At 34.5% G+C, this 27451-nt stretch overlaps 2 protein-coding genes across 2 annotated transcripts; both read left to right on the forward strand.

Moving 5' to 3' along the window:
* The first annotated feature begins 4854 nt into the window (after positions 1–4854).
* LOC120176574 (ankyrin repeat-containing protein BDA1-like) lies at positions 4855–17814 on the forward strand. The gene is made up of 3 exons (XM_039182983.1): positions 4855–4859; positions 16090–16673; positions 16768–17814. Exons 2-3 carry the CDS (start codon positions 16092–16094, stop codon positions 17812–17814), a joined length of 1629 nt encoding a protein of 542 aa, XP_039038914.1. The 5' UTR covers positions 4855–4859; positions 16090–16091.
* A 2397-nt stretch (positions 17815–20211) lies between these two features.
* Positions 20212–21962, forward strand: LOC120176575 (ankyrin repeat-containing protein BDA1-like). The gene is made up of 2 exons (XM_039182984.1): positions 20212–20821; positions 20916–21962. The coding sequence occupies exons 1-2, from the start codon at positions 20240–20242 to the stop codon at positions 21960–21962; spliced, it is 1629 nt and encodes a 542-aa protein (XP_039038915.1). The 5' UTR covers positions 20212–20239.
* Positions 21963–27451: the final 5489 nt, after the last annotated feature.

Here is a 27451-nt window from a genome sequence, read left to right on the forward strand (position 1 = left end):
TCACATTGATCGAAGGATCAAAATTATAGTCAAATAAGGGGTGCCCTCAACATGGCTTGAAAATGTGCCTTTCTACTTGCTTAGCATTCACCCAAGCCACTGACCTAAGATTGGTATTTGAAGAATGTGAAGTACAATTTTATTTATTGAGTTGTAATTTGTTTAAGTAAAAGGCTCATGGTATAAATAGAAAATTTAGGGTAAACTACACCAGATACCACAAAATTTTAGGCGTTTTATTGTTTATATCACTAAAGTTTCAATTTTGCCAATTATAACATTGAAGTTTGATTTTCATTCATTATACCATTGGTTGTTAAATCGTTAATATTCATATCAAAATAATGTTATTTTGGTAGGAGTCTACGTCGGCAGCCGTCAGCCATGTTATTGTGCCGTTAAAGATTTCACAATTCAGTGGTATAGTTGAAACAAAAATCAAAGTTCAGTGCTATAATTGAAAAATTAAAAGTTCAAATCCCCTCAAAAGCATAATTTTACTAAATTTTCTCAAACAAAACTACGTCGTTTGGTTTTTTTAGCACCAAACACAGTCATGCCAAACGACATCGTTTTGGTGAGGGACACGTCAGCAATGTCACAGCACGAAGATGCCATGTCACCGTGCCATTAATCCATTAACGACGGAGTGGTATAATTGCAGTTAAACTTAACGTTAGTTTAAAATTGGCAAAATTGAAACGTTGTGGCATAAACTAGCCCAAGCCTAAAGGTGAGTGGTATTTGAAGTAGTTTACCCTTTATTATTGAGTTGTAATTTGGTTAAGTAAAATGCTCATGGTATAAATAGAAAATTTTAGGCTAAACTACACCAGTTACCACCAAATTTTAGGCGTTGTATTGTTTATATCATTGAACTTTCAATTTGCCAATTATAACAATGAAGTTTGATTTGCGTTTCAATTATACCATTGGGTTGTTAATTGTTAATATTAGGATCAAAACAATGTTATTTGGTAAGGTGTCTATGTCGGCAGCCGTCAGCCCTATTATCGTGCCGATAAAGATTTCACATTCAGTGGTATAGTTCAAAACAAAAATCAAAGTTCAATGTTATAATTGAAAAATTGAAAGTTCAGTGGTATAAACAATATAACACCTAAAGTTTGATGATAACAAATGTAGTTTACCCAAAATTTTAAGCAAAAGGCTTCTATTTCCATTTTTCTCTTTTAGCCATTTAGTTTTCTCTCCCTCGGGTGATTCTCTGTCAATGTGAGACGAACTCCATCCATCGTGAGGTGATTTTCAACAATTGTCCATTGTCGCACTCTTTTGCTCCAATTGAGACAATTATAGTCTAAAAAGATATATTTTACCATTTTACCTTTCGCGCCGTGGATCCGACCTCTAAACGTCAAGATTTAGTCATCTTTATCATAAATCAAGGAAAATTAAACATCATCACCACCATAGGTCTCTAAAATTTGGAGGGTTCTTCATCATTTGCCATTTTTCTTCTTCTTTGATTGATTTTCTCTTCAGTTTTGGGTGAAGAACGATCATCACATACTAATGAAATCCTTATTGGTACTGTAACATCCTCAATACCGGGTTAGTGACTAAATTGAAAAGTTTCAAATTTTGGTGATTAAAATAGAATGAATGAATAGTATAAAGATATATATGTAAATGATTGTGTAGATTGAATTGAAAGGAAGTAGGAATGGAAGGGCAAAAGAGTCATTGCAAGGATCAATTAATTAAACAAGGGATAAGGATATATATGAATACAAGTGGGTTGAAAAGGAGAGAACCAAAGGCTTCCAGACTTATCTTCTTCTTCTTTCTTCCTTGTACGCGTGAACCAAAGCAAAGGTAAGATTTCTAATTATTGAGTTTCTTGTTAAATTTAATATTGGGTTTTGATTATTAGATGATAACTAAGCTTAAGGAAAGCTTAAGTTATCTTAACATCAAAGGATGATTGAGTTAGGAGAGATTTAAGATTTGAAGTTCTTAAATGAAATCTTGGAATAGAGTTCATAACTAGAATTGAAAGTTATATTTGACTTGTCATCAATCTAGTTAAGATATACGAAGTGTTAAAAACGGAATTCAAACATGTTGATTTATTAATGTAATTCTTGAATTACATATGAATGATAGGATTTGAAGGTTTAAGATGAAATAAATGAGTATAAATTGGTTTAAGGATGTGTACTAGAGTTAAGAATGAAAAAGGGGATTAAACATAAAGGATTTAATCCAAATGAATGAACTTTCGGGTTCAAAAAGAGGATTCTGGGCAGAGTGCACCGATGCACATTCATGGGTGCTTCGATGCATCAAGGTTAAAACCCAGAAATTATATGAATGTGCATCGATGCATTGGTAGTGCATCGATGCACTATTTTAAAATAAAGACATCGAATGCAATTCGTGCATCGATGCATAAGTAGTGCATCGATGCATCCCATTAATAGTGAAACATCGAATGCAATCGGTGCATCGATGCATAAGGAGTGCATCGATGCATCCCAACAATAATACTACATCGAATACCTTTGATGCACCGATGCATCAGTAGTGCATCGATGCATACCTTCATTAAAAAGATGAAATTGACTTTTCTCTTAGTCTAAAGAGTGAACCATTAGAGTATATTAGTTATAATACTGATATACATCCATGTGTGATTATGTAGATACTAAAAGTAAGCTTATTCCGGAACGATCAAAGGATTAGAATCGAAACAAAGCAAAGCTAAGGTGAGTGCATACTAGATGTATATTATAATGGAATAAGACTTGTGATAAGTCTAATCCCTATGTTGATTTTTATAATATAATAGTTGCGAACATGCATACATGATAATTGTTGTTATACATGAATAAGATATATATATGTTCATGTGATATGATATGTGATATGATATGTGATATGACATGTAATATGAGAACATGATATGAAGTGACATGAGCTACATGATCACAAGAGAAATGACAGAAGTATATGAACATATGAAAAATAAGAATAATGCCCATAGTATATGATATGAGAACTATAGGTGTAGTTGGCATGCCAAGAGTCGAGGGTATAATAGTCCTTCGGGATGTAGTCCTTCGGGATGTAGTCCTTCGGGATGTAATGGTCCTACGAGACATAGATAATAGTCCTACGGGATGAATACTGAACTAAGGTTCGGTGCCCCATGAGGGAATTGATACGAGCTGTGGTACAGCATTAGTGCACAACCTCAATGTACTCACATACCTCTATTCTCATAATATACATGGGCAATGCAATTGAAATACCGATTTACAGTGAAAGTGATACAAGAAGGTAAGTTTCGTATGTGCATTATATGATTATATATGTTATCATGTGATAAATAAATGCACATTGAAATGTCATGATCCAATGGTAAGTATGAACATTCATAAGTTTATCGTTGCATATTCATTTATTGCCTCACTAAGTCTATGACTTAGCGTGTAAGTGATTTACACGTAGGTACCAAGAATCAAGAAGAGTGGAAATAGAAGTAGCACAGGCAGCAATACTACTAAGAGATCAGATCAGAAGTAAATTGACAAAGTATGTACTTGATTATGTATAGAGTGTTGGTATGTAATAAGTGTTAATTACGAATACTCTGATCGATTTTGTATTTTATGGTCTTATGTAAATTAATGTATTTCATTTTAATGAAAGTTTTAAAAATTCCCGGGATTTTCTGTAAGAGTCAAAGATTTGAAAAGTCAATGTGACACCTCGGACTTGTATTCGGGTCGGATATGAGTTAAGGGTGTTACATTTAATGGTATCAGAGCTACGGTTTAGTCGATTCTCGGCATAACTGAAGTCTAGAGTGTCTTATAAGGTATACATGCCAACAAATAGTGGAAACTTCTGATCTGATGGAATAGTAAGTATGATGTTTTGCTAATAGAACTATATGGTTGTATTTTTATAGATGTCCGGACAGGGTAGATCTAGAAATGAAGCGGGAGACGATAGACCCGCTGAAAGCAGTAATTCACCTGCCCCGGCCAGGCAGAGTGAAGAACAGACATCCTCTGGAATGCCTGTCAATGATCAAGATATATTCTTTAGAACGTTAGACGCGGTATTGACGCGTTTCCAACCTCCTGTTATTTCAACTCCAAAAATAAATGTTGCGAAAGAGTTGAAGGGATTGGGAGCTCCAGAGTTTAAAGGGGAAGCTAATGAAGGTCCTGTTACTGTGGACCTTTGGCTTAATGACGTGAAGGTCATGCTTACGGGACTTCATTGTTCCGATGCTGATAAGCTAGATGGAGTAATTTCCTTGTTGAGAGGACAAGCAAGGATCTGGTGGACTAATGTTACATTGAGGATGACTAACGCCCAAGTAACTTGGTCATTGTTTTTAGAAGAATTCAAACATAAGTACATCGGAGATCAATTTGTTCGTCAAATGAAGCAAGAGTTCATGAATCTGAAACAATGGAATCACACTGTATATGAGTACGAGTGTGAATTCAATAAGTTGAGTCGTTTTGCTGCCGAGCTTGTTCCTACTGAGAAGGATGCTTATGAGTGGTTCGTAGAGGGATTACGTCCTCGGTTGAAGGAGATGTTGATTGTATTGAATCTATCCTCATTTCAAGAGGTAGTCAATCGTGCCAAAGCTTTGGAAAGAGCTCAGAATGAGAGATTTGAAAATTCAAGGACTCAAACAATCAAGAGAACAGGTGCTTCTTCGAGTTCCGCACCATCAAAAAGAGGTAGAGATGCTGGTTCTCGACCTCAAGCTAAATCGGAGTCAGTAGTATCCTCAGCTAGAGGATCAAATCCGATGAGAGGCAAACAAACTCAATCAGCAGGATCGGGAGCTGGGAGAACTAATCAGAGTCAAGCCAGACAATGTCCGCATTGTGGAAAGAATCATTTAGGGGTATACCGGATGATTTCTGGAGTCTGCTTTAGATGTGGAGACGCCGGACACTTCGTTCGAGACTGTCCAATGTCAACTAGTGAACCTGTACAGCCTGAGAGGTCTGTTTCTGTAACCCAGAGGGGAAGAGGTAGAGGCAGAGGAAGAAGTCAGTCAGAGTCCTCTGCTCAACAAGAGATACACTCCACTGCTCGGGTGTACAACCTCAAGACCAATGATGATTGTGATGACCCAGATATTATAACATGTACCTTTCTATTGTTTGACAAAGGTGTTATTGTATTGATTGATCCCGGGTCTACATATTCATACATTACTAGTAAGTTAGTGAAAGAATTGAACATTCCGTTAGAAATTACTAGCAAGGAGGTGATAGTGACGAATCCATTAGGGCACAGTGCCCGAGTAAATATGGTGAGCCGAGGGTGTCCCATACGGATTCATGGAATTGAATTCCCTGCTAATCTGATGGAATTACCTTTTGATGAATTCGAAGTGATATTGGGTATGGATTGGTTATATCGTTATTACGCTGATGTCGATTGTAGATTGAAAAGAGTGACGTTGAGAAGTTCCGAAGGAGTAGAAATTATTGTATTTAGTGAAAGATGGAATCCATTAGCAAATGTGATTTCAGTGATGACTGCAAAGAAGTTATTGTTACAGGGATGTCAAGGGTTTATTGCTAATGTACTGGATGTTAGAACCAAGGAGAAAGGGATTGAAGGGATTCCTATAGTCAGAGAGTTTCTCGATGTATTTCCTGCAGAGTTGCCAGGTTTACCTCCTGACCGAGAGGTAGAATTTCAGATTGAGATAATACCGGGAACAGCGTCCATTGCAATGGCACCATACAGAATGGCTCCAAAAGAATTGCAAGAATTAAAGATTCAATTAAAGGAGCTATTGGACAAAGGGTTTATTAGACCAAGTGTATCACCTTGGGGAGCTCCAGTTTTATTTGTTAAGAAGAAAGATGGATCCATGCGTCTTTGTATCGATTACAGACAACTCAATAAAGTAACCATCAAGAACAAGTATCCACTTCCCTGAATCGACGATTTATTTGATCAATTAAAGGAGGCTTCAGTGTTCTCAAAAATTGATTTACGTTCGGGTTATCATCAATTAAAGATTCAAGAAAAAGACATTTCAAAAACGGCGTTCAGAACAAGATATGGTCACTATGAATTTATCGTGATGCCGTTTGGAGTTACGAATGCACCAGCTGCTTTTATGGATTTAATGAACAGAATTTTCCAACCGTATTTGGATCAGTTTGCTGTGGTGTTCATTGATGATATTTTAATATATTCAAAGTCAGAGGAAGAGCATAGTTCGTATTTGAGGATTGTCTTACAGATATTACGAGATAAAAAGCTTTATGCTAAATTTTCTAAATGTGAATTCTGGTTGAATGAAGTGGCATTCCTTGGACATGTAATTTCGGCAGAAGGAGTTCGAGTGGATCCCCAAAAGATTAAAGCTATTCTGGAGTGGGAAGTTCCAAAGAATATATCGGAAGTTAGAAGTTTTCTGGGGTTAGCTGGTTATTATCGAAGGTTTGTTAAAAACTTTTCGATTATAGCATTACCCCTGACTAAACTGTTGAAAAAGGAAATAAAATTTGTTTGGACTCAAGAATGTCAAGAGAGTTTGAAAGTTAAAGAAGATTCTTACAGAAGCTCCAGTGTTAGTTCAACCTGAGTCTGGCAAGGATTTTGTAGTGTATAGTGATGCGTCTCATAATGGCTTGGGATGCGTGTTAATGCAAGAATGCAAGGTGGTGGCCTACGCTTCGAGGCAATTAAAACCTCATGAGAAGAATTATCCGACACACGATTTGGAGATGACTGCAGTAGTGTTCGCTCTAAAAATATGACGTCACTACTTGTATGGTGAAAAGTGCTACTTGTATACGGATCACAAGAGTTTAAAGTACTTGATGACTCAGAAAGAGTTGAATCTAAGACAAAGAAGGTGGGTGGAATTTCTCAAAGATTATGATGTGGTGATTGATTTCCATCCTGGAAAGGCAAATGTGGTAGCTGATGCCTTGAGTCGAAAGACGTTTGCAGCTTTGCGAGCTCTTGATGCTAGATTATCGTTAAGAGGAGATGGTGCAATTTGTGCAGAACTGACTGTCAAGCCAGTATGGCTAAATCGAATTAAAGAATTGCAAGTTAAAGATGAAAAGTGTTTAAAGAGGATACAACAGATAAAGAATGGAGAGGGTACGGATTATGAGATTAAGTCTGACGAGAACTTGTATTATCGAGAAAGATTAGTAATTCCAGATGATGATGAATTAAAGAATGATTTGTTGACGGAAGCTCATTGTAGCCCATTGACAATGCATCCAGGAGGGAACAAAATGTATATGGATCTCAAGAGTCGATATTGGTGGCCGAGAATGAAGAAAGACATTACGGAATTTGTATCAAAGTGTTTGATTGTCAACAAGTCAAAGCTGAGCATCAAGTTCCGTCAGGATTGTTACAACCAATTTCAATTCCTCAATGGAAATGGGAAAACATAACGATGGATTTTGTGACGGGTTTGCCTTTAACTCCGAACAAAAAGGATTCAATCTGGGTAATCGTGGATAGATTGACTAAGTCAGCCCATTTTATTCTAGTACGAACTAATTTCTCCATGGATAGGTATGCTGAATTGTATATAAGAGAGATTATACGTTTGCATGGTATACCTATTTCCATAGTTTCTGATCGGGATCCTAGATTCACATCACGGTTTTGGAAGTCATTACATGGAGCATTGGGAACTCGGTTAAACTTCAGTACAGCGTTTCATCCTCAAACTGATGGTCAATCAGAGCGAACTATCCAAATTCTGGAGGATATGCTTAGAGCGAGTGTCATTGAATTCAAAGGATCATGGGAAAAATATTTACCACTTGCCGAATTTGCATACAACAATAGTTATCAGTCAAGCATCAAAATGGCTCCCTATGAAGCTCTTTACGGAAGAAAATGTCGTACGCCCTTGAACTGGTATGAACTTAAGGATCGAGAAGTTATTGGTCCTGAGTTGATTCAGAATACGGAAGAGAAAGTTCAAGTAATTCAGAATAATCTAAAAGCTGCAGCTGATAGACAGAAATCGTATGCCGATTTAAAAAGGAAAAAAATTGAATTTCAAGTCGGAGATAAAGTGTTCTTGAAAGTGTCTCGTGGAAGAAAATATGAGGTTTGGACGTAAAGGAAAGTTGAGTCCTCGGTTCATTGGACCTTATGAGATTACTAGGAGGGTAGGATCAGTAGCATATCAGCTAGTTTTGCCACCTGAAATGGAAAAGATACACAATGTTTTTCATGTCTCAATTCTTAGGAAATATAGATCTGATCCATCTCACGTTGTGACTACTGAAGAAATTGAGATTCGACCAGATTTAACTTATGAGGAAGAACCTGTTCAAATATTAGCTCATGAAGTCAAGCAATTAAGGAACAAGACTATTCCATTGGTTAAAGTCTTGTGGAGAAATCACAAAATAGAGGAAGAACATGGGAACGTGAAGAGGACATGAGGATTAAGTATCCCTACCTCTTAACATAATGAAAATTCGAGGACGAATTTTCTTGAGGGGGAGAGAATTGTAACATCCTCAATACCGGGTTAGTGACTAAATTGAAAAGTTTCAAATTTTGGTGATTAAAATAGAATGAATGAATAGTATAAAGATATATATGTAAATGATTGTGTAGGATTGAATTGAAAGGAAGTAGGAATGGAAGGGCAAAAGAGTCATTGCAAGGATCAATTAATTAAACAAGGGATAAGGATATATATGAATACAAGGGTTGAAAAGAGAGAACCAAAGGCTTCCAGACTTATCTTCTTCTTCTTTCTTCCTTGTACGCGTGAACCAAAGCAAAGGTAAGATTTCTGATTATTGAGTTTCTTGTTAAATTTAATATTGGGTTTTGATTATTAGATGATAACTAAGCTTAAGGAAAGCTTAAGTTATCTTAACATCAAAGGATGATTGAGTTAGGAGAGATTTAAGATTTGAAGTTCTTAAATGAAATCTTGGAATAGAGTTCATAACTAGAATTGAAAGTTATATTTGACTTGTCATCAATCTAGTTAAGATATACGAAGTGTTAAAAACGGAATTCAAACATGTTGATTTATTAATGTAATTCTTGAATTACATATGAATGATAGGATTTGAAGGTTTAAGATGAAATAAATGAGTATAAATTGGTTTAAGGATGTGTACTAGAGTTAAGAATGAAAAAGGGGATTAAACATAAAGGATTTAATCCAAATGAATGAACTTTCGGGTTCAAAAAGAGGATTCTGGGCAGAGTGCACCGATGCACATTCATGGTGCTTCGATGCATCAAGGTTAAAACCCAGAAATTATATGAATGTGCATCGATGCATTGGTAGTGCATCGATGCACTATTTTAAAATAAAGACATCGAATGCAATTCGTGCATCGATGCATAAGTAGTGCATCGATGCATCCCATTAATAGTGAAACATCGAATGCAATCGGTGCATCGATGCATAAGGAGTGCATCGATGCATCCCAACAATAATACTACATCGAATACCTTTGATGCACCGATGCATCAGTAGTGCATCGATGCATACCTTCATTAAAAGATGAAATTGACTTTTCTCTTAGTCTAAAGAGTGAACCATTAGAGTATATTAGTTATAATACTGATATACATCCATGTGTGATTATGTAGATACTAAAAGTAAGCTTATTCCGGAACGATCAAAGGATTAGAATCGAAACAAAGCAAAGCTAAGGTGAGTGCATACTAGATGTATATTATAATGGAATAAGACTTATGATAAGTCTAATCCCTATGTTGATTTTTATAATATAATAGTTGCGAACATGCATACATGATAATTGTTGTTATACATGCATAAGACATATATATGTTCATGTGATATGATATGTGATATGACATGTAATATGAGAACATGATATGAAGTGACATGAGCTACATGATCACAAGAGAAATGACAGAAGTATATGAACATATGAAAAATAAGAATAATGCCCATAGTATACGATATGAGAACTATAGGTGTAGTTGGCATGCCAAGAGTCGAGGGTATAATAGTCCTTCGGGATGTAGTCCTTCGGGATGTAGTCCTTCGGGATGTAATGGTCCTACGGGACATAGATAATAGTCCTACGGGATGAATACTGAACTAAGGTTCGGTGCCCCATGAGGGAATTGATACGAGCTGTGGTGACAGCATTAGTGCACAACCTCAATGTACTCACATACCTCTATTCTCAATAATATACATGGGAAATGCAATTGAAATACCGATTTACAGTGAAAGTGATACAAGAAGGTAAGTTTCGTATGTGCATTATATGATTATATATGTTATCATGTGATAAATAAATGCACATTGAAATGTCATGATCCAATGGTAAGTATGAACATTCATAAGTTTATCGTTGCATATTCATTTATTGCCTCACTAAGTCTATGACTTAGCGTGTAAGTGATTTACACGTAGGTACCAAGAATCAGGAAGAGTGGAAATAGAAGTAGCACAGGCAGCAATACTACTAAGAGATCAGATCAGAAGTAAATTGACAAAGTATGTACTTGATTATGTATAGAGTGTTGGTATGTAATAAGTGTTAATTACGAATACTCTGATTGATTTTGTATTTTATGGTCTTATGTAAATTAATGTATTTCGTTTTAATGAAAGTTTTAAAAATTCCTGGGATTTTCTGTAAGAGTCAAAGATTTGAAAAGTCAATGTGACACCTCGGACTTGTATTCGGGTCGGATATGAGTTAAGGGTGTTACATGTACTGATTCCAATTACATAAACCATGAACCCTACCAATCCTAGTCATATAACACTCTATTTCGATCCAACCCAAAGTCTAGAGGATTTGAATGTCACACGGAACAACTGAAGTGGCTAACCATTTTTTTGAAATCGATACTCACAATCCTCATTTTAAAAACTGATAGTTCAAAACAGTAATAAATCATTTCTATAAATCGGAGCTCAATGACACATTTTAAATTAATTAATACAACTCAAAGTTTACAAATTATAATACAAAAGTAAGGATCCCATGAATACACATGCCCATTAAGCCATGGTACAATACTTTGGGTAAGGTGCTAGAATCTTGCAGTGATGGTGCTCCTCAAAAGGTGTAATACACTAACCTATAAATGAAAACATCCAAACGTTGATCTTACAAACCCAACAGTATAATCGCTAATCTAGATCAGCGTATGAATCTCATAAACATAAGCATGCTAGAAGACATGGTAATAAATAGTAGGTACATGCATGATCGTAATCAAGTGTTACCTACTTAAGATTTAACAGTTCTATCACTATAGTGTAAGTCTCATGCTTCCCTTAGTCTTCTACTAAGGGTCTTACCATGAGAACACCTCTATTGGGTCTCTAAGCACACTATTTATAACAACTAAGAATTCTCTAAATGCAACACCCAACACATTGCTAGTACTGGACGTCACATAATTGTCAGGTACTAGTAATACAACAAGTAAGAATCATGGTGTAACTCGGGTCACATAGCCTTACGTAACTCACACCCATCTTTGCTTACTAGAGGCACCTTGGGTAACATTTGGGCCACATAGCATCAACATCTCACCAATAGCTAGGCTAGGTTTGAGTGACATAGCATTGATACCTTGCTAGGATAGTATACTCCTCTAGAGTACTTAGAACGTGTCTAGGTTACATAGCATTAGTACAACGTTCAACTAGCTTCTAAAGTTCCCTCGCACTGACTTGGGTATATCCAAATATTTCTTAAACAGATTGGATGATCACCGCATACACAAAAGTAAATTAGGTGTCCTCATCATTTCCTAAGAGTCAAATAAAGACATAAGTCTTGTGGAATCTTACCTCATAAGGTTCTTATGATTATCACATAGATAACATTATTATTACACTATTATCTCATTTTTATTATCAAACCCTCTTATAGAGCTAAACATATCATCACACATCAACCAATGCAACGTTAGATAAAAAAAGGTAGTTTGACTACTCACTATCGAAACTTATTATAGTCAGGTGAGGTCATCCCCTCGCTCGACACTATCTAAATCGTTATCTCATCTAGAGCATCATGTAAGAGTTTCTTAGTCACTTAATGTTTTATGACCTTAAGGCAATCGATATTCCTTGTTACCCACTTGGTATATTACTACTAGCCCAACATTTGATTCAGGATTGATTCATTGATAATGACTACCTAGTCACTCTCATCACACTTCCCATCGATTCACCATTGAATCGGTAGGGTAACTTACTAATCTTTGATTGTAGGTGTTCATGCAATACTCGATTCATTTTATCATGCTCATTAGATTATTCATCATCTCACTCGTTGGTATGTCTTTCGCGATGATCCTTTGTTTGCGATTACTCGATATGTGTTCGATTGATGACACTTGGAAGTATTACATCTAATATGGTTACTTCAGTTGTAACCCATTCTAAAAGTACTTCTAAGTACCTTTAGCCATTTAAGTCCCTCACAGACTAAGTTGCGATTTTACGAATCATTTTTAACCATTATGTGCCTTAATAAAGTCAAATCTAACCGTCTGAAATGAGTAGTATCGATACCCTACATAAAATATTGATACCCCTAAGCTAAGTATCGATACCCCTTTGAGTATCAATACTAAAATAGCTTCTATTTTTTAAAATTCCTCCCAGTATTCACATTGTTAACCTCAATATCAATGCCAGAGCTACAATATCAATACTGATCCTTAGATTATCGATACTCCCTACATAAATTTCCTAGAAATCATCATAGTTCATCTCGATCGATATTGTTCCCTCAGTATCGATACCATAACCTAAAAAACTTACCTTTGAGCTAGGAACTTGGAGAGGAAAAAGAAGAAGGAAATTATAATGAAAAAATGAAGATGAGAATATGAATGAAGATATAAAGCCCTATTTTTTTTTACAAATGGGGGAATCACACTATTGGTCCTTACATTTTGTCTTCTATTAAGAAATCCCTTTTATAACCTTTTGGTTCTGATTCCAAACCAATTAAACTCTCACTCAGCTCAACGACTTTAAATACAGACTCCATGAGGTTCACATACCTTTCGGGTAAACCTGAAACTAATAACCTAGAATTTTAGGTATTACAAGCCAAAACACCAAAACTCTAAATTCTAGATGCTAAGGTAGTGAATGTATAATTGGTTAAGAAGTCGAACCACTATGAATCGTTGTACAAAATTTGGATCATTTATTGCTTTCACAACAAAGATTTGTAAAAGTCAATTTACCTTTTTTTTTATATAGTTTTTGGTTGATTCATAGAGTTTAATATAAGGTTTGCATGTTAAATAATTGAACTTCTCATCCTTGATTTGTAAACATCTGAGGTGCCCTAGAGAAAAGAGGAATGACTAAATTACTCTTATAGGTCAAAATAACAAAACTATCTTTGTGAGTTAAAATTTCTAGAAAAACCTTGAATAATGAAAGATTGAATTGCCTTTAAATAAGAAGTGTTCTAAATAGTCATAGTTGTAAAATGAAAAATGAACAAAAATCCACTATAAAAGGAAAATTACCAAAATATACCCATATAATCTAGTAGAGCTTTAAAACATAAAAGTTAGGTTTAGCATCAATACTCAAGGTGAGTATCGATACTCAAATAGTCAATATTGATACACTAGTGAAAGTATCCATAACTATGAGAAATTAAATTCATCGAACCTAGTTATAGTATCAATACTATATGAAAGCTTCAATACTCAAGGGTTAGTTATTGATATTTGGGTAGGAGGATCGATACCAACAATGAGACTTAATTATCAAATGCTCGAATAAGCAAGACTCGAGTTTAAGGGTTTAATTGTACTTATGGTTAATTAGTGAGATTTATAATGATGATGATAACTTGATATATTTTGATTGTTAAGCATATAAAATTATGGTAAAAGATTTCATAAAATTTATGCCTTTTTTGATACTCAAGAAATAACGAGAACACTTGAGTTACTTGTGTACGATGATTGTTTATCTTGTGTGGTGGGTTATCTGAATTTTTCAAGAGTTGTGCTACTACATATTAATGATGCTAGTTGAATGTATGCTCTAATCTTATGTGATCTTGACTTCATTCGAGATATTCTAGATGAGTAGGTTAATCGAGTATACATTCTTGATGCATGTGTGGCCCAAGTCTCATTTGAGGTACTAGGAAATTGTGAGACCAATGGATGCACATCGATAATGCATGAGTGACATATGTCTCATCAAAAGTACCATATTAGTAGGCAATGATAGATTTAGAAATTAAAAAATAGGGTCCAAAAGTTTAATATTCTATTTCTAAAAAAATGGGTATACAAATTTCTTTATTTTTTCATTCCCCTTAATATATTAAACTAGATTTAACAAGTTTTTTAAATAATCGATATGCAAGTGACCCCACCAAGGCTACATCCACTCCTGTTAGTATACTAGAAGGATATGAGCTCTTGAGACTATATGTCACTGGACTACATCATGATGCATGTGTATATATGTTTTCGAGTTATGTGGCACTGAACCTCATCCTTAAAGTTTTCCTATGAATAGGTTATCTTGTGTTATGTTTGATTTTTGATGTGTGACACATCGTATCATTATTGATTTTAGTATTTGATTTGAGGTGAGACCAGCTTATTATTATCTTATGCTTGATGACACTAGATAAATTTCTGTTAAATGAAATGATTATGAGCATAAGCCATAAAGTCGTGGATTAATATGTGATTGATAGAATGCTTGAGTAGTGAACAGATGAATGGAGATAAACATGATATCCATAGACTGAAAATGTTTTGTCATATGATATTTGCTAGGCTAAAGGAAATACGTTGACCCTTGATGACTAACAAGGGAACATGTACATTATACTTAACGCCTTTATGTTTATATATGATTTTCATGTTTACATTTACGAATCTCGTGAGATATAGTGAAGTAGGGTTTTATCACTAAGCTTTGTTAGCTTAACATTTGGATTGTTTACATGTATAGGCTACAAATTTCATGGATTGCGATGGGACAACAATCATAGGAGGAGTCTTAGCAAGATCACTCGAGTAAAATATGTTATTACGTAGGTGGGTATATAAGAGTCATAATTGATATTGATTCGCGAATTTTTTTAATAATTTTTTTGTAAATTAATGTAGCTCGAGTTTTCTATAATTTTTTAATACATTTTGACTTGCATATTTACAAAAATTTGGGTCATCCAATGGTTGAACGTGACTCGTAAACTCATCAGAGGTTGTTCATCGAGTTTAAGGTATTACAGGTTGAGTTTTATGAGTTTTAAAACGATTTAGGTAAAACCTAAACTGATAGAATGGTAGAATAAAATGAGGCAAGTTCGTTGATATTTTGAATGGTGGAAGAAGACAATGGAGAATAGTAATTACAGGGTTGGGGTGACATATATAGAAATGAAACTATAAAACTTTATCTTTAGAGGAAGAAGATAAAATAAAATAATAAAGAAAAAGTTAAAATGATGTGGATGACACATGGATTTCATATCAGTAAAAATCATTTCACATCAACACACTTGTGGCATGTTATCCTTTCACTTATAATTTAATACCTAAGAAACCAAATAGGAGCCAATCGATAATTTAATGACTAAATTAAAATTTTTAAACTTTAGTGAATAAAACATGAGCGAAAACAAAGTTGAGTTATGAAATTTATAGTTTACCCTAAATCAATTCGAAAGGCTTAATAGTAAATTTGGATTTTTTTATAGTTCAATGATCAAAATGAGACAACACCTAGAGTTTAATGACTAATGGTGTAATTTACCAATTTATAAATCTATTTACAGAGTCAAGATTCTTAATGTTGGAACACTTCTTCACTGCTTTGGGTTTTTTTATTTATTTCTTGACCGAGACAACTTTGGGTGTTACGATTACTTCCAAATGTTCAGCTTCCATGCTCCAGTTTGTAAATTTCCTGAAAAGCATCTCTTTGTACTTGTTAGAATAACTTAATATATCTTTATATACTGTTGCTGGCTTCCATGAAGACCATACAGCCCCAAATCTTTTTATCTTTTTGTCTCTCTTGTTGTGAGTTGATTCTTCCTCCAGGCATGGATCAAAGTTTGAGAACAGCTGCTCGTGTAGGAAATGTTAGTGAATTGTATACATTAATTCACAGGAACGGAAATGTTTTGAGGCGCCTCGACGAGGTTGAGTTCATCGAGACTCCTTTACACATAGCTGCAGAAGAAGGGTGCCTCGGATTTGCGATGGAGATTATGAGCTTAAAGCCATCCTTTTCTAGGAAGCTAAGCCAACAAGGTCTGAGCCCCATGCATCTCGCCGTCGAGAGAGGGCATAAGGAGATGGCGCTACGTATCTTGGAAATCGATTCCGGTCTTGCTCGAATCAAAGGGAAGAATGGTGAGACTCCTCTGCACTACATTAGTAAATTTGGAAACTGTGATGATCTGTTGCATAAAATGTTGGAGGCTTCCCCTGATTGTATCCGAGATGTTACAAATCAAAACCGCACTGCTTTGCATATGGCAGTGGAAAACAAAAGACTAGACGTCCTCCAAGTACTAATTGGAGCGCTTAGGAGGAAAGACTATTACAGAGAAACGGTGAACCGAAAGGACGAAGAGGGTAACACCGCGCTGCACTTAGCTGCAAGAAATAATCAACTTGAGGTTCGATTCATCTACTTTCATGATTAAAATATATGGATTCTTTTGTATTTCATATACATGATTAATTGATTGTACCATTTTTATAATAAAACAGATGGTGAAGCTGCTATTAAACTGCAAAGCAGATAGGCAAGCCAAGAATCAGCATGGTTTGACAGCATTGGAGGTTGCAGAACAACATAATAGCAGAGAAAGCGTAATTGTTCTACGTGGTTTCTGTATTCCAATAGTGTCAAACATTTCTCATCAGTTTGATAAACAAATCATCAAATATGTGACGAAAGCATCATCGTTAATTTTTCACGATATGGAGAATATATCAGCGCAGGACCGCAATACTTTACTAGTAATTCTTGGACTCCTGCTGACTGCTACCTACCAAACAAGTCTCAGCCCACCAGGAGGCGTTTGGCAGGCCGACTGTTCTTCGAGCTCCCCTGGTTCGAAACTTATCGAAAGAAGGGAATCACCAGGGAGTATAGGGACAGCAGTGATGGATCAATACTATTTCCTTCTGTTCTACAGTCTAACCTACGTCGTCTTCATAGCAGCCTTTTTCCTAACACTAGCACTGCTTAAACCTTTCCCCCTTGGTATCAGAACAGCACTTCAATTACTTCTTGCGTTTCTCGCACTCTGCTTCGACCAATCGGTATCTACCATAGCACCAACCTTTTCGATAGCTATAACTCTACGTACATTTTCGACGACCATTTTCGTTTTCATGTTGTTCATGTGTATATCATACAAGGTGTCAAAACTCAGTGTCTCGATCGTCGGATGTTGGATATTCCCTTCGTTTTCGCTTTCCATTCTCGCCGGAGGAGTAGTTGTAGGTGTAATTCAAGGATTCTTGTTATTCCTTATCCTATATGATGAGTTCTGGAAAGGAACCTTGTTAGTCGTAGGTTACAGTCTATTTGTTAGTGGGGGTTATAGTAGTGGTTATGGCTGGAAATACCCTACAGCATTCATAGCATACTGGTTATTACTTAATATATGTCGATTTTGCATAAAGCGTTGTATTAAATGTTGTAAAGTTTTTCAATTTAATTTTAATTCGATCTGTATGGTTGCTATTACAACAGTTAGGAGAACGTGGATCCAAACACGTTTTAAGTTGGAATATCCTTCGATTTAAGGATTTGTAAAGTCTAAATAGTTTAAGAATTGTATAAAAATAATTGAACCAAGTTGACGATCGGACACTGGTTCTTGTTTTGTATATATTTGCAGTTTTGTCAATTTATTGTCTTTTTTAAGGCTTACCAATATGGCTTTCTTCTTCACAACTGATCAATTTAACAAATAATATTACATACATTGTTTCCTACATAATTAACTGATTCCAGCTTGCATGTCCTAAACTGTTAATTGAACAGATGCTTCAATTATTATTAAACTGCAAGAATGATAAGCATGTGATAACCGTCGTTTCGCTATCAAAATAATTCCTGACTTCTTAATTAAATATAAAGGAAAAGGTAGTATAGAGAAGTAGAGTCGATCCACAGGGACTATGGTTTTTTGATTTAGTAAAACTCTTTTGATTTAAAGGAAAATAGATTTTCAGATAAAGTTGAAAAGATTTAATAAAATAAAATAGATAATAATAAAATATAATAAATTAATAAATTATAATAGTAAAGATAAAAAAGGGAATCTTTAAAAGTTGTTTTTTAATAACAGATAACAATTAAATAAAACAAAACAAATAAATAAATAATTTAAAGAGATTGAGATAAAGAGAAACTTATAGTGAAAGCAGCCTCAGACTTCAGCTTTGTCTCAAATTCCTTGGATCATCGAAACATATTTTTACTTCAAGATTCACGTCGGCTTACAAGGACAATTTTTCGCTGCCAACTCGGATTGTGTCGTTTCAACAATAACTGATTTCGATCTCAGTTTCCTCATAGCAAACAATTTTGCTAAGTGTGTTCTTGAGAAGTTGAATATGCTTCAATAAGCAAATCCTTCTTCAAACGTTAATCATAACAATATCCGAACCAATGTCGAAATCGCTTTGATTTGAAAAGTAAGCTCAGAAAACAGAGAGAAAATCCGAAGCGATTTAAGTACCTTATAATTCTCACGTTTGGAATTGAGCATTCGCTTTAGTCTTCGGCTTGAAAGAAAATTAGCTTAGCATAATTGAAAGTATGCGAAAAAATAGAGAGAAAGCTAGAGAGAAAAAAGAAGATTTTATTCTCAGATGAGAGATATGTTTCTAGGCATACCCTGAGAGGGTATTTATAGCCTTCAAATTCCTAAAATCAAGTTAAATCATCTTAAATCCTAATTAAAACACTTTAAACTATTTAAACTAAAATACCTAAAAAAAATATTTAAAATAATATTCTAAATCCTAATTAAAATACTAAAACCTATTTAAACTAAAATACCTAAAACAAAGATAAAATATAAAAATAATAACCTAAGACTTAATTAAAATACTAAAACATTTTTAAACTAAAATACAAAGATAAAATACAATGTTTAAAATATTATCCTAAACTTGAGTTTAATTCAAATCCGAATTCCAACAACTTTGATTCCAAAAATAAAAAAAAAACTGTAGAATTCTGTCCTTTTTGTGCAATTTTCATAATCTAGCGTCCTGCATAGAAAATGAATCAAAACGAACAATTAAGTCACAAAACCAATTATTAAGGTCATTCAATGGTTGAAATTGACTTGTAAACTCATCAAAGGTTGTTCATCGAGTTTAGGGTATTACAGGTTGAGTTTTATGAGTTTTAAAATGATTTAGGTAAAACCTAAACTGATAGAATGGTAGAATAAATTGAGGGAAGTTCGTTGATATTTTGAATGGTCGAAGAATATACTGGAGAATAGTAATTACAGGGTTGGAGTGACATATATAGAAATGAAACTATAAAACTGTATCTTTAGAGGAAAAAGATAAAATAAAATAATAAAATAAAGAAAAAGTTAAAATGATGTGGATGATACCTGTATTTCATATCAATAAAAAGCATTCCACATCAACACATTTGTGGCATGTTATCATTTCACTTATGATTTAATACCCAAGAAACCAAATAGGAGTTAATCGATAATTTAACGAGTAAATTTAAATTTTTAAACTTTAGTGAATAAAACATGAGCGAAAACAAAGTTGAGTTATGAAATTTATAGTTTACCCTAAATCAATTCGAAAGGCTTAATAGTAAATTTGGATTTTTTATAGTTCAATGATCAAAATGAGACAAAACCTAGAGTTTAATGACTAATGGTGTAATTTACCAATTTATTATTCTATTTACAGAGTCAAAATTCTTAAAGTTGGAACACTTCTTCACTGCTTTGGGCTATTTATTTATTATTTCTTGACCGAGACAACTTTGGGTGTTACGTTTACTTCCAAATGTTCAGCTTCCGTGCTCCAGTTTGTAAATTTCCAGACAAAGTATCTCTTTTTGCTTGTTTGAATAACTTAATATGTCTTTATATACTGTTGTTGGCTTCCATGAAGACCATACAGCCCCAAATCTTTTTATCTTTTTTGTCTCTCTTGTTGTCAGTTGATTCTTCCTCCAGGCATGGATCAAAGTTTGAGAACAGCTGCTCGTGTAGGAAATGTTAGTGAATTGTATACATTAATTCACAGGAACGGAAATGTTTTGAGGCGCCTCGACGAGGTTGAGTTCATCGAGACGCCTTTACACATAGCTGCAGAAGAGGGGTGCCTCGGTTTTGCGATGGAGATTATGAGCTTAAAGCCATCCTTTTCTAGGAAGCTAAACCAACAAGGTCTGAGCCCCATGCATCTCGCCGTCGAGAGAGGGCATAAGGAGATGGCGCTACGTATCTTGGAAATCGATTCCGGTCTTGCTCGAATCAAAGGGAAGAATGGTGAGACTCCTCTGCACTACATTAATAAATTTGGAAACTGTGATGATCTGTTGCATAAAATGTTGGAGGCTTCCCCTGATTGTATCCGAGATGTTACAAATCAAAACCGCACTGCTTTGCATATGGCAGTGGAAAACAAAAGACTAGACGTCCTCCAAGTACTAATTGGAGCGCTTAGGAGGAAAGACTATTACAGAGAAACGGTGAACCGAAAGGACGAAGAGGGTAACACCGCGCTGCACTTAGCTGCAAGAAATAATCAACTTGAGGTTCGATTCATCTACTTTCATGATTAAAATATATGGATTCTTTTGTATTTCATATACATGATTAATTGATTGTACCATTTTTATAATAAAACAGATGGTGAAGCTGCTATTAAACTGCAAAGCAGATAGGCAAGCCAAGAATCAGCATGGTTTGACAGCGTTGGAGGTTGCAGAACAACATAATAGCAGAGAAAGCGTCATTGTTCTACGTGGTTTATGTATTCCAATAGTGTCAAACTTTTCTCATCAGTTTGATAATCAAATCATCAAATACGTGACGAAAGCATCATCGTTAATTTTTCACGATATGGAGAATATATCAGAGCAGGACCGCAATACTTTGCTAGTAATTCTGGGACTCCTGCTGACTGCTACCTACCAAACAAGTCTCAGCCCACCAGGAGGCGTTTGGCAGGCCGACTGTTCTTCGAGCTCCCCTGGTTCGAAACTTATCGAAAGAAGGGAATCGCCAGGGAGTATAGGGACAGCAGTGATGGATCAATACTATTTCCTTCTGTTCTACAGTCTAACCTACGTCGTCTTCATCGCAGCCTTTTTCCTAACACTAGCCCTGCTTAAACCCTTCCCGCTTGGTATCAGAACAGCACTTCAATTACTTCTCGCGTTTCTCGCACTCTGCTTCGACCAATCGGTATCTACCATAGCACCAACCTTTTCGATAGCTATAACTCTACGTACATTTTCGACGGTCATTTTCGTTTTCATGGTGTTCATGTGTATATCATACAAGGTGTCAAAACTCAGTGTCTCGATCGTCGGATGTTGGATATTCCCTTCGTTTTCGCTTTCCATTCTCGCCGGAGGTGTAGTTATAGGTGTAATTCAAGGATTTTTTATATTCCTTGTCCTATATGATGAGCTCTGGAAAGGAACCTTGTTAGTTGTAGGTTACAATCTATTTGTTAGTGGGGGTTATAGGAGTGGTTATGGCTGGAAATACCCTACAGCATTCGTAGCATGCTGGCTATTACTTAATATATGTCGATTTTGCATAAAGCGTTGTATTAAATGTTGTAAAGATTTTCAATTTAATTTTAATTCGATCGGTATGGTTGCTATTACAACATTTAGGAGAACGTGGATCCAAACACGTTTTAAGTTGGAATATCCTTCGATTTAAGGATTTGTAAAGTCTAAATAGTTTAAGAATTGTATAAAAATAATTGAGTCAAGTTGACGATCAGATACTGGTTCTTGTTTTGTATATATTTGCAGTTTTGTCAATTTATTGTCTATTTTAAGGCTTACCAAGAAGGCTTTCTTGTTCATAAATGATCAATTTAACAAACAATATTCCATATATTCTTTCGTACATAATTAACCGATTCTAGCTTGTATGTCCTAAACTGTTAATTGAACAGATGCTTCAGTTATTCTTAAACTGCAAGGCTGATAAGCATGCTACCAATCAAGAATTTTTTATGGCACTGGATTGTTGAGACTGAATGCTTCTAGATAAATATATAATTATGTTTTAGGAGATATATTTTGAAAATATTCTAAAATAATATAAAAATATTATATTTCTAAAAATATTTATAAAATAATTTAGATATTTGTAGTATTTAATATTATGCCAAGAGTTATCTATGGAAGAACCTAGATATTTATAACACTATGACTAAGATGTTGACATTTATCAACATTCCAATGGTCATTAAAATCTATAAATTTCAGTGAGATTCACTCTTGTGAAATGATAAAAAAAGAGAGTGGAAAGTGTGCAAAAGGTGTGAGTTAGAGACAAAAAGCTTAAAGGTAGATAAAAGAAAAATAGTGAGGTAAGTGTGAAACATTGTAATTGTATTGTGTGTTAATAAAAGTGTTCTCTATTCTATAATTATAAGTTTCTCAATTAATCCTTAGTCTATTTTAATTTCTTGGTACACTTGTTTTAGTTTTAATAAATGATCGATTCTACTGCCTAAATAATATATCATCGGTTTTTCCATTTGATTGATATATGATCGACTTTGTTGCCTAAATGATATATGATTGAACAAAAATCTTCTATCCTGGAAATATGCCCCTAATTTTGCCCCACAATACTTTTATGACATATGTTTTAGTTTAACTCTACAGTAAACGACAACCGTTTCTATTTAGATTTATTGCTACAATCATTAAATTTTTCTCAAAACAAAGCAAAACCACTAAAACAAGAAATTCGAAGATATGCATATAGAAATTAATAAAACTGTGGAGTGAGGGTAATGTTGATTGCAAGAATATAAATTTTAGTTCCATACAATAGAGTTTATAACTACGATATTTACAAATTATAGCTAAATCTATGTCAAAATTTTGCCTACTTTTCTTCACAATCGTAATAGCCAAAAGATTAGTATCTTCCTGGTCGACAGTTGAATTTGCTATAACAACAAAAAGATGATTGCCAAAAGATTGGTATCTTCCTAGTCGACGGCCAAATTTGTTATAACAACAAAAAGATTGTCTTCTACTAAAGATAATGTGTTTTGATTTTAAAAACAACATTCAAATGTGTTTTGATTTTAAAAACAACATTCAAAGGGTTGTTTTGACATTCATTGAGACAAATCACATTTAGCCGCAACTAAATATGTCACAATACATTCACAATTTTATTATACTTACCAACATTCAAATTATTTTGAAGAATTTTCTAATAAATGAAATATTTGATGTCTTTAAATCAAAGTTTTCTAATTCCGAGACTGCAATTCAAACCCACCTAAACTGCTATAAAGCAATAAAAGAAGAAGGGTAAAAAAAGTGATTCATATAAGACATATCTCTAAATTTCTTGTTTACTATGAAAAATATTTGAATATATTTTCCAAATACACAAAATAATTTTAAATAGTAATCTAAACTTCTAAACTGATTTGCTCCAATAATTTATGACACGCGGCGTTATGATGTCAAAATAAATAGCCTTAATCTCAATAAATGAATAAGAGTAAATAGAACCACAGGGACTAGGAGTTTGACAATTTCCTCGCTTTTGATCTGGCTTCAGGCGTGATTTGTAAGAAAAAATAAGAGTGGGTTTGAGAGTTGGAATAAAAAGTAAATTGTATAAGAAAAATAAAGAAAGTAGACTAAGTAAATTTTAAGTGAAAATTCAATTGCTAAAAATCGGCCTTGTGCTAAAGCTTTTGCCTCAATTTTCGATCATCGAATAGGATTTAGCTTTGGGCTCACGATGGTTTCATTCTATAGAGCCCTCCCCTATAACTTGATTGTTTCTCTCAAATGAATCGAGAATCTAAAATCTATCTTTAGATCTCGATTCTTTGTGAGTTAATAGCGACAATCACTTATTAATTCAATGCTTTAAAAATCTGGAAAAACCCGACTCGAATCCTACGTCTCAATTGAGAATCTAACTCGATTTAAGTTTCCTTTAGCAAACCGTCAAAGAGTGTGTTCACATGAATTCGAATGTGCCACAGGCCGCTCCTTCCTCCCAACTATTAATATAACCCCAAATTCAATTCCAACGTGCACTTTTTGAAATGAAATCACTTTGATTGTAAAAGGATGGTCGATTACCGATAATTGATTTCTGAAAACTAAAAATGTAACCCTTGAGAGTATGAAGCGTTTTTCTATTCTCACGACTTAGAATTGAGTCATTGCTCTAGCCCTTGGCTATAGAAAACTTAGCTGAGCATGGTATAAATCATACTTAGCATTTTGAAAGAAAAATGAAGTAACTTGAAATATAAAAAGAAAGAAAAAATTTATAAATCTAAAGAAATAAAGAAATAAGAGAGTTTGAAAATGATTGAATGCTCAAGTGATGAGTTGAATATGCTTTGAGGCTTACCCCAATGTGGTATTTATAGTCCTCAAAAACCCTAGAAAATAATATTCAAAACAAAAGATAATTCCTAAATATAATTCTTAAAAATAAAAATAAGATAAATTCTAATTTAAAATAAAAAATTCAGCTAAGTCTCATTCTCCATGCCACTGCTGATTGGATCTTCTAGAAGTTGATGACTAGAACTTCTACAAGTTATTGATTGGGCGCCACATCACCTGCCACATCAACTGCCATGTCATCACCACATCAATTGCTGACTAGATGCCATGTCAGGTTTGCCATGTCGGGTGTGTAATGTCCCAAGTCATGTCCACTAATCCGGCCTTGAATCCAGAAAAATAAAAAATTGCACGATTTCGTTGTTCTTAGCATAATTTTTGGAATTCAATGTCTTGGATCGAAAATGAATGAAAAGGCCCAAGTTAACAACTAAAATTATCTAATCAAAGAGTAATTAATCATAAAATAATGTATAATTTAAACACTAATCAAATTCTCCCTCGCTTATTTAATGTTTGTCCTCGAGCATTTCTCAACTATCATGCTAAAAATCTCAAGTTGGAAACTTCAATTCCATAGAATTTCTAAGCAAATTCAACCAAGCAAATGTCGAGATTTAAGATCAATCAAGCAAGGCATAAACAATTAACTGTAAATCAATCATGGCATTTCAATCATCCGTCAATTTCAAAGAATACAAGACTTAGTTTCTCATTGGTTCACTCATTTCGCTCAAGTGTTTCGTGTGAAAGAATCGCTCAAGCTTAAACTAATCGACACATTACCATAGGCTTGTAACTAAATCTAATCTCCACTACTTCGTATGAAAATGATGCAATAATTAAGAGGACTTTCAAACGGGTTGTAATGGGGCTAAGGTTTGGGTAGGATAAAGGCCAAGAAATGGGGTTTCAAAAATTCAAGACAAAGTAGAGACTATTACGAAAATTTATTCAAAGGAAGATAAAGATGAAAGGAAGGCGAAACAAGAAAAACAAAGGTTTATTCACTCAATTTTTCTGTTTTTTTCTTTTTCCTTTTTCAAAACATTCTGTATTTTTCTTTTTTTCTCTACTCGAACAAAAAAAAAATTCTACACTGAATTTTCTGCTCACTCGAATCCAAACTGCATTATTTGAATTTTATGCACTGTTCAAACCGAACTGTAGTGGTTTTTTTGCTGTTCGAATAGGGTAAATTTCTAGACTGTTTTGTTCGATTCTGCACTGTATTTTTCAAACAGTTTTTTCTAGTTTTTTTTCCGGAAATAATCTCACCTTGCCTTGAAGAAGGGTAACAAAAAGAGGGAAAAACAAATTCAGATCGAGTTTAAAAATATGGTGAATCAAAGAAAAGGATATAAGGCTCAAAGTGGTTCTCTAGGGGAAAATAAAAAAGGTAGGCTATTTTATTTGGGGAAAAGAAATGAGTTTAATCCTAATGCCTTTATCATATCATTGCATCATAATCAAAAGTGTAGTCTCAACAAGCATCGAGTTACAAGTTCTAGATTGCAATCAATTAGTTCGACACACTCAATTAGTTCGACACACTCAATTAAAACAAAGAGCAAGAATAAAAGATATGCTCATTAGGCTCAAAACTCACATGAAAGGCTTATTAAACTGAGTCATGCTCCAATTCAATCAACAAATCCATGAAATTACCAAGAAAAATTTACATCAACTAGTCATGCCATGCTATCTTGAATCCTAAATTTAACAAGAACATGCTTCAATTCACAAATAAACATAAAGAAATTAAATCAAACCAAAGATCAGCAACCAAGATTATCAACAATTCAAATCAAGAAATAACTCAATTTCAATCAAAGAATAAGCAAAGGCTAATTTGATTTATAACAATTTTAATCAAAGAATAAGTAAAGGCTAATTTGATTTCTAATTCTACCCCCTCACTTAAAATCATATTGACCAAATATGAATAATAAAAAGTAAAATACAAAAGAGAGATGGTTAAAATACTCCCCGATCAATGTCGACCGCGACCATGTCTAGAGGGTCTCGAGTGAAGGTACAAAAGTATCTCAGCAATGTTGATCTCGATGGAGTCTAGATGGCCATGCACCTCATGGATTTTGCTATGAACGTCCGAGGGTGGATGCTCCTCTGGTGTCACGGGTTGAGTAGTCCTCCAAAGAAATACACGCTCATTACGTGGGGTAATTGTGTCAGGAGGGACAATGTGTGGCGTACTGGGAGTTCCAGTGAGGAGTCACATCGACTCCAAACACCTAGCATCCAAATGATCAATTGTAAAAGTATAAATAAATTGATTAGAATCAAACGTTAACAGAAATAAACGAGATGCAAGGCGAGTAATGTAAGGTCCAAGAATTAATGGGCAATCAGAACATACAACACGCTCAAAGGTGCACGCGAATCAAAAACCCAAATTTACCTTTACACCGGTTTTCATACACCATAGGAAAAATAATTCAACCTTACTTAGCGAGGACGTAGTGTCATTATGCCTGGAATAATTATATATAAGGAACTGGTGTATGTAGAGGAAAGTGGGATCGTGAATATGCCATCCCTTGGTGTTGCTTGCATTGTAGATAGCACCGGGAAAATCGGTAAGTCGTATAAAACTCAAAAAGCAATTCATAATAGGTAGAATATCGAATTTTAGAATAAGAACGCCAACCAATTGCACCAAAATAATTCATGATAGAATCACACAAATGAAAGGAATCGAGAGTGTGATCAGGTATACTTACAAACTTGGAACTTACGGTGCCGGATACCATCTGTTAGGAAAATAAACCGAGT

Source organism: Hibiscus syriacus, unplaced genomic scaffold (genome assembly GCF_006381635.1).
Source record: "Hibiscus syriacus cultivar Baekdansim isolate YM2019G1 unplaced genomic scaffold, ASM638163v2 tig00112249_pilon, whole genome shotgun sequence".
Taxonomy (NCBI): domain Eukaryota; kingdom Viridiplantae; phylum Streptophyta; class Magnoliopsida; order Malvales; family Malvaceae; genus Hibiscus; species Hibiscus syriacus.